Here is an 8,175-nt window from a genome sequence, read left to right as displayed (position 1 = left end):
GTATTACAGAACATAACATACTTCTGTGATGTTCTGTAATACCTCTATAATATTTTAAAGCTGCTATAGTATTTCTATAGTAGTCATATCGTACTTCTATAGTATGTCCCAAATTACTATAGTATTCCTATAAGATTCCTATAATATTTTGTCCCAAAATACTATAAGATTCCTATAGTACTTTTTCGTAAGGGTATGTCCCCCACCAAATCGGCTTCATTAGCCTACCACTTACGGTTTGCAAAGATACAATTATAAAATTACTGCAAACCTTTAATATTAATGTTCTATTATGCATTTTCCTTGTTATATGAATAACAGAAATTCATGAAATAATATATAGGCAGACACACAGTAATAAGATATTTATTCAAATGTTGATTTTGAAATTAGTGAACATCACCATATGTATGATTTGGAAAAATAAATAAATAAATAAAATTATAAATGAGCCTGAAAATTGTTACCACTATTTCATCCACCACACTCAAAACACCAATTTTATTCTTAAAAAAGCATGTCTATGCTATGGAAAATAAATGTGATCTAATAATCCGTCAATCATTAGTTTATAAGGCAAACTTGACAGAGATGCACTAGCCTAACATTCATGCAGATTTACAAACGCTAACAATGCTGTCATTCACGTTCAAAATTCAAGTTAAATCACGACATCATTAAAATATTTCCACTTAAATGAGTTATTGCCTTTGTACATCCTTTGGAAATCGATGAAATGCCAAATCGCTTCTGGTGGACTGATAATTTTTGCAGAACACTGCTTGCGTTTTGACTACTTGCTCATCTTCACAGTTTGGTTGTGTGGCGCGCAAACTGGCGCTAACGATTGTGCATCTGCCGCATCTGCCGGATCAGGTGCTTGGAAGATGGCAAGAAGGGGCATGCAAACGAGCACGAAAATTGGAGTACAGCTGACAGCAGTGGCTCGTCGTAAAACGCCACTTGGAGGCAGACGTGCCCTCATTACTGGGCGGCCAACAAAAAGCTCAAGAAGAGAGCACAGCTATGGAAGGACAAGGGGCAATTCACTTCCCAAAAAGCAGGCACCACATAGACTATCCCAGTGTGTCACTGACTGTGTTGCACTTGGCAAAAAACATAGTAAATAGAAAGTGTTTTTTTTTTTCTATCTATAGAAAATGTCATTTGCATATTGGTACATAATGCACTGACTGAAGTAGGCCTAATTGCATGGGATTTATTTGAATAAATGTTTTAAAGTTTGTTTAATGTTTGTTGTCTCCCATTTCATCCGCCCCATTGACAGTCTTCCAGCCTGAGAAATAAACTAACTTACTTGGTCCATATTCTGCTTATTTACCAGGCTAACTAGTGATGACTCAATCAAATGAAAAACATTTTCTCATTTCTCAAACTCAAGAATGAAATAGCTTCAGATAGACTAAATAAATATATCAGTCTACTACTACAGGGACCACAGAATAATCAAGCTGACCATTTTGAACTTTCTATTTTGCATTGGTTCATGAAGGCCAAAAGACTTTGGCAAAGTCCCCACTGTTAAAACAATGAATCGTGTTGGTAAATAACAACATGACTCATTTATTTGCGTTCGTGATTTTCACTGCTAATCCAATTAAATAAATAACATTAATCATGTAGGTCAATCACAATCCCTGTCTGATATCTCATTGTTTGGGATTACCATGATCTGGAGTCAGAGCCGTTAAATATGATTGGAGTATTCTTCAGAACGGTGAGCCAATCAGGGATGAGTTCCCTAATGAATATTAATGAGTCTTCCCCTACCACCCTGCAAAAAAAAGTTTGCTTCCGGACTCCATTCATACTACCCGTATTCATACTATATAGAACGTACTTTTTTAACTGTCGCAAAGTACGTTCTAATTTAAATGTAGTACCTACTCACATAGTAAGCGATTTCGGACGCAGCTATACTTACTTGACTGATTATTTGCAGAATAACGTCTCATCTGCAAACACCCAAACGTGGCGCTCCTTTTGTTTTCTTCTTGTTTGAGGTGGGAAGCTTCCGTTTCCTCATCGCGATTACAGAAACATAACAGCGCATTTTTCAAACTCTAGTGAAGTAGTGCGTCATTATGACGTGGTATTTCTGGCATGGTTAAATGCTATTTCCATAGACAGCATATAAAAGGATTATTTCAGCTTTTCTGTTTAAGTTGAAGTTGTTCTAACTTTTTCTAACAAATTGTGTTGTTGACTCTGTAGCCTAAGTTCACAAAACTTTACTCTTTCACCTAACTAAAAGTCAATATTTTTGTTCAATGTAGTGTAGTCTGATTACAATTAAATGTGTGTTTAATTGACTTATAACAAAATGATATCGAAAGTATTCTGTTCACAGTTGTAAAGTACAACACATTACTATTATGCTAAGACTCCTCTCATAAATTACATTTTATTGTCAAATATTATGTAGAAAACGGACAAAAATGTCAACTGTCAAATAAGCAAATGTATTGGAAAAATACATTTCAAGTACATTAATGCACACAGTATATATTATAGACTAAACACATTTAAAATACATTAACAAATTATTTTTGGACAACACACCTTATTAAAATGCTTTACCATGTTTTCCATTAAAATTCTTATTTCATTTAGTATATTAGTCAATACATTAAAATACATTTCCTTTAATAACTTTTAACTTTAATAACTTTAAAACACTATAAAATCATAATTATTTAAAATGTTTGTTTAAGTAAAACTTAAGTAGACATTATTAAAAAGTGCTTTTTTTAAACATGCACTTAAGTGTGTTTAGAAATATTATGAGGAAAGTGTACTTTCTTCAAGTAAAACTTAATTAGACATTATGACAAAGTGCATTTTTAAAAAGTACACTTAAGTGTGTTTAGAAACATTGTGATGAAAGTGTACTTTCTTCAAGTAAAACTTAATTAGACATTATTACACAGTGCATTTTTAAAAAGTACACAAGTGTGTTTAGAAATATTGTGAGGGAAGTGTACTTTCTTCAAGTAAAACTTAATTCGACATTATTACAAAGTGCATTTTTAAAAAGTACACTTAAGTGTGTTAAGAAATATTGTCATGAAAGTGTATTCCATTTTAGTACACTTAAGTGGTATTTAATTTTAATTATATTATCTGCAAGTGCACTTTTTTAAAAAGTATACTTTTATTATTTGAAGCACACAAAAAGTACAATATAATTAAGCACACTTTTTTTTCACAAGGGTATTTCAACACTGTGTGATACAGAAACTAATATATACTGTTGTCTTTGTTGAACTTGCAGATCTCACAGTGTGTGACAGAAATAAAAACTATATGTGCCACCAGAAAAACAGCCTCTTCTGTGTGTGCAACATCTTTGAATGTATAATAAATAAAAGACACATTTACAGCTAATGCACTTTTTAAATATATTTTTTTTAACCCTTAAGATTCAAGTCAAATAATAAATATAAAATGAGACATTTAACCAAATGCAACTCAAACATGTTTACCATTTATTTTCTTAACATTACAGACATACTATACAAATAAATATATAAACAGACACATTTTGAATTCAGATAAATGTCACTTCACTAAAAAGTATGAAAAATATATATCAACATGCTTTTAAAATCAAGTAGGCAATATCATTTTAGTCATCTTTTGTTTATAGTGGCATTATAAAAAATATACTCAGCTTTTTCAAAAGTATTTAAACAAAAAAATATCTACAAAGTCTGACTGTGTAAAAAAAAAACTTAAGAGCATTACACTTTTCACACATGCCCACACAATAAACAAATTGCCAACAGCTGTCAGTAATGCAGGTTTTGATAACTTTACACTTCATGTGTGGAAAAGTGTGTTTCTGTTGGTGAATACACTGGGATTGTAATATTGTTTATTTCATGTACCCTGACTTGATGAGGTGAATTAACTATAGTTATATAGTCATACTCTCTGTACATTACTTTCTCACAGACATTCTGCAATCCCTCTGTTTTTGGAATGTGGGCTTGGTAGTTTTCCCTCCTGAGAGTGTTGTGTTGAAGTGAACCCGTCTTAGCAAAGGAATGTGCTAAATTGCTGTTTGTCATGGCAGCAGTTGGACACCAGCAGTCATCTGAATGGCCCAAAATCTTGCATTTGCTTGTGCATGCCCACAGACCTTGATAAACAAAAAGAAGATCATTATCAGTAGGTATAAGCTTTTTAGTCTATGAAAACAGACAATGTAGAGGTATTATACATGCTTAATAGACCATATATGTCAGCTGATATTAGTAGTAGCCTACATCTCTTGTCTCTCAATAAAACCACATTTCTGATATAGGTTATTTGCTATGTCTTTAAGACTTGATATTATATGCGAAGATGCTTTTTTGCTACAAAATTATTATATAGTGGCAACATCTACCAGCAAAAATGCTTATCCTAAAAGGAACACTTAAATAAGTGAGGAAATCATTCAGTAAAACATGCTGTGCTGAATCTCTCTGTATGTAAATTACGGAAGCAAATTTTACATTTGAGTTTCAGGCAGGATGCAGTTATCAAATAAATACCGTCATGTTATTTAATCTCAGCTGTGCTCTTTTACATAGACTCCAGAATATTTTCCATTATATTAAAGGTAATTTAAAAATATCTGAGCCCCTAAAGAAGGCTTGATCTCTTAATTTTGGCTACGTCTGACATTACTTAAGCGGCAGAATTAAATAGTCTATAAAAACCATGCACTTTCAGGGACGTGCATTTAATGCATGGAAGAAAAACAAAGTGTTTAAAATGCAGATACACAGTTCAGTTGAACGAAAACATTTGCCCTTTTTAATGCTGTTAAACTAAATGTACGAAGTAAGCTGTTTGCTGAAAATATAGCTTACACAACTTAACGCTGAAATGGGAGCAAGCAGGTTATCTATTAATCAGTTGCACGTTGAAGTTGCATTATTAAAATATTAGGGATGTGTGCACATCCCCAGTCAACCCTCTCTGACCTCCCTGAAGCCCATTGTGTATAATTCACACCCTGCTTTACACTACATGCGCATATTTAGACGCCACTGATGCTTAGGGCTACCATTTTGAACGTTGTCTTGATGATCGTCTTTTCTCGGTCCATCGCCGCTTGTATCTGAATCACTGTCATTGTAGTCGCTGTCTCCATTCCCGCTGTCCTTTCCACTGAATTGAGGGTCTCGTGCTGATATAGTTGAGGTGCCTTTCCAAATTTGAGTAAGTCTCAGAGCATCTTTACCATAATCAGGTAGAGTGGAATAATCCTATAAAAAAATATATCATCATCAACAACAAAAAAATCTTTAGAATATGAATCAGATATCAGATGGAATCTCAAAGTGCAAGACATTAGGCTATAACTTACTTCTGAGTTGACTCCGCGGCTTTTGTCCTTTAGATCAAAGACACACGTACCATCTTCAGAGCTGCAGGAAATATCGCTGTCTGTCTTGATGAAGCCAGAAAAAGTTGGCTTTTTTGAGTAAGGTTGAATATCAAACACGATGCCACTGTGAATGGGAATTAGTGGGTCGTTGTGGTCCGCTTTAACTCTGTCCTCGTTTCCAGAATGGCTGTCTCCTCGATCATTCACCTTCAGTTTATTACAAGAAGTTGCAATGAGAATAATAGCTAAAAGTAGTAGTGTGCAGCTCCCTGCCAGTACCACAATTATAACGAGCGAATGATCCCCTTCCTGAATCTCTTCGTCAGTTCTGTGCCTGAATATATTGCGGTCACTGGGAAGAGATCCTGCAATGATCTTGAAATCGATTGTGATTACTGTAGTTAGTGAAGGTCTCCCGTTGTCACTGACACTTACTGTTATTCTCAAGTTCTCGTTAACATCGTAGTTGAGTTCACGATTCAGAAAAATTTCTCCGGTGGCGCCATTAATGGAGAACATAGAGGTGACGTCCTCTGAGATTCTGAATGACAATTCTGCGTTGACACCTTCGTCAGCATCCCTAGCATGTATCCGGGTTATAACGTAACCTGAAGGCGCGTTTTTGGGTAGTAGAACCTCAGAAGAACCATTACTTAGCGCAGGCTGTGTGATAGAGGGTGCATTATCATTCTGGTCAACTATTTTTAGATTGATGATTGCGCTGCCTTGGAGTGGTGGCGAGCCTCCGTCACTTGCTTGAATATGTAGCTGTAGCTGTTTGAGGACCTCGTAGTTGAAACTTTTAATCCCATAGAGCGAGCCCGTTGCGGGATCTAGAGAGACAAAAGTTGACACCGGAGAGCCTATGATGTAGGTGTCCAGGAGCTTATAGCTGATTTTGCCGTTTTCTCCTAAGTCGGGGTCTCTGGCCACTACAGTTGTGATACATGCACCTGGTGCATTGTTCTCCACCAAGGACACTTCATAGACAGGTTTACTGAAGACAGGAGCGTTGTCATTCTCATCACTCAACCTTATAGTATATTGCTTAATTGTTCTTAAGGGAGGTGATCCCAGGTCTTCGGCAACAACCGTTAAGTTATACTCCGCAATTGTTTCTCTATCAAGTGGAGATGTCGTTACAATCATAAAACTGTCTTCATAGGCTTGCTGGAGTTTGAAGTTATTGTGCCCATAGAGGGCACAGTTTATCTGTCCGTTTGCGCCCGAGTCCCTGTCCGCTGTGCTGATCAGAGCCACAAAGCTTTCTTTAGCAACATCCTCTGTGATGTACGCTATTTCCGCTGTGACTGAGGCAATAGTGATGTAATGTAGTGGTGTGATTGTGATTTCTGGTGCGTTGTCATTCACATCCTGCACATGAACAACAACTTTACAGATGGATGGGCTCGGATTAGGACCCAAGTCAGATGCCTGTATATCGAACTCATATGTTTTCTTGCTCTCAAAATCAATCAGGCTCTTGAGCGTCAACTGCCCGGATTTTTGGTCAACGCTGAACTGTTGTCGGATCTCCAAGGGCACCTGACTTCCGAACCCATACACTACTTCCCCGTTCAATCCATCGTCTGGATCAACTGCATTTAAGTCCAATAGCAGAAATCCCACCGGCGAGTCCTCCAGTATATCAACTGAAAAATTGTTCCGGTCAAACACAGGGCTATTGTCATTAAAGTCTTTTACTTTGACATTGATCTTTGTGGTGCTGGACCTTGATGGATTTCCTCCGTCTATTGCGACGAGCTCCAAAACATAGGATGCATGTGTCTCCCTGTCTAGTTCTTTCATTAGCACCAACTCCGCATATTTAACCCCATCAGCTCTGCTCAACACGTCAATAGTAAAGTGACTGTTGGTAGATATTTGGTAGCTTTGAATGTAGTTCGAACCCACGTCCTCGTCCATAGCAACATCTAGAGATATCCTAGTGCCGACTGCTGTGTTTTCTGAAATTTCCAAAGTTGATTCCTTTCTAGAGAACTCAGGAGCGTGATCGTTGATGTCCTTTACTTCCACTTCAATATGAATTAATTGAAATTGCTCATTCGAGAGACTCACAACGTCGAATACAATAAGACACTGGACCACATTCTTACATATTTTTTCTCTGTCTATTCGTTCTCCAACTGTTAGCTGTCCGTCTTTTTCTCGGAGCCTAATAAAAGATGCATTGAACTGCTTCATCATTTTGAAATTGGTCTTAGCATCATCTGAGGGATTTAAGCTCATGTCCTTGGCCAAGTTTCCGATGACAGTGAATAAAGCGTCCTCTTCATACGTCTGATATGTCATGATCATTCCCACTGCTAAAGTAGACAGAAAAGGCAGTACAAAGGCAACCTCTGTCCACCAAAGGCATACAACTCGACTGCTAGGAATACCTCCCATCATGGTTTATCAAGAAGTTACCGCTGTATGTAACTTCAATTGAGGAAAATATTTTAAAGCCAACAGTTGTCAAATAAACATGTATTTTGTTTCTCTGAAGCCAGGAGGAGAAAGCTGTCTCTCGGTGCGCACACTGTCAGCTCTACGGGCAGCTTGAGAAAACTGCAATGGATGGGGTGGTTTATAGACATCTTAATGCAAATGAGATTAAGTGTGACTAATCCCTGCTTTGAAAAAAAGGTCCTTTAAAAGCTCATTATACATGCCACACAAAGCAGGCATTTTAGTGCCACCTATTCCAAAGGGGTCCCCTTGGGGGTAGAAAACTTTCATTTTTACATATTTTATATTGTTATTTATAT

At 36.6% G+C, this 8,175-nt stretch overlaps 1 protein-coding gene across 1 annotated transcript; it reads right to left on the bottom strand.

Moving 5' to 3' along the window:
- Positions 1 to 3,820: 3,820 nt before the first annotated feature.
- On the bottom strand, positions 3,821 to 7,886 carry LOC307157580 (protocadherin-8-like). Its single transcript, XM_079869515.1, has 3 exons — positions 5,384 to 7,886; positions 5,081 to 5,282; positions 3,821 to 4,165 (listed from the first exon to the last, which is right to left on the bottom strand). Exons 1-3 carry the CDS (start codon positions 7,814 to 7,816, stop codon positions 3,837 to 3,839), a joined length of 2,964 nt encoding a protein of 987 aa, XP_079725641.1. The 5' UTR covers positions 7,817 to 7,886; the 3' UTR covers positions 3,821 to 3,836.
- Between the last annotated feature and the right edge of the window lie 289 nt (positions 7,887 to 8,175).

The sequence above is a fragment of the Squalius cephalus genome (assembly GCF_949319135.1).
Source record: "Squalius cephalus genome assembly, chromosome: 4".
In the NCBI taxonomy this organism is placed as follows: domain Eukaryota; kingdom Metazoa; phylum Chordata; class Actinopteri; order Cypriniformes; family Leuciscidae; genus Squalius; species Squalius cephalus.
Note: the sequence above shows the minus strand (reverse complement) of the source record. Positions and strands in the feature narration are given on the sequence as shown.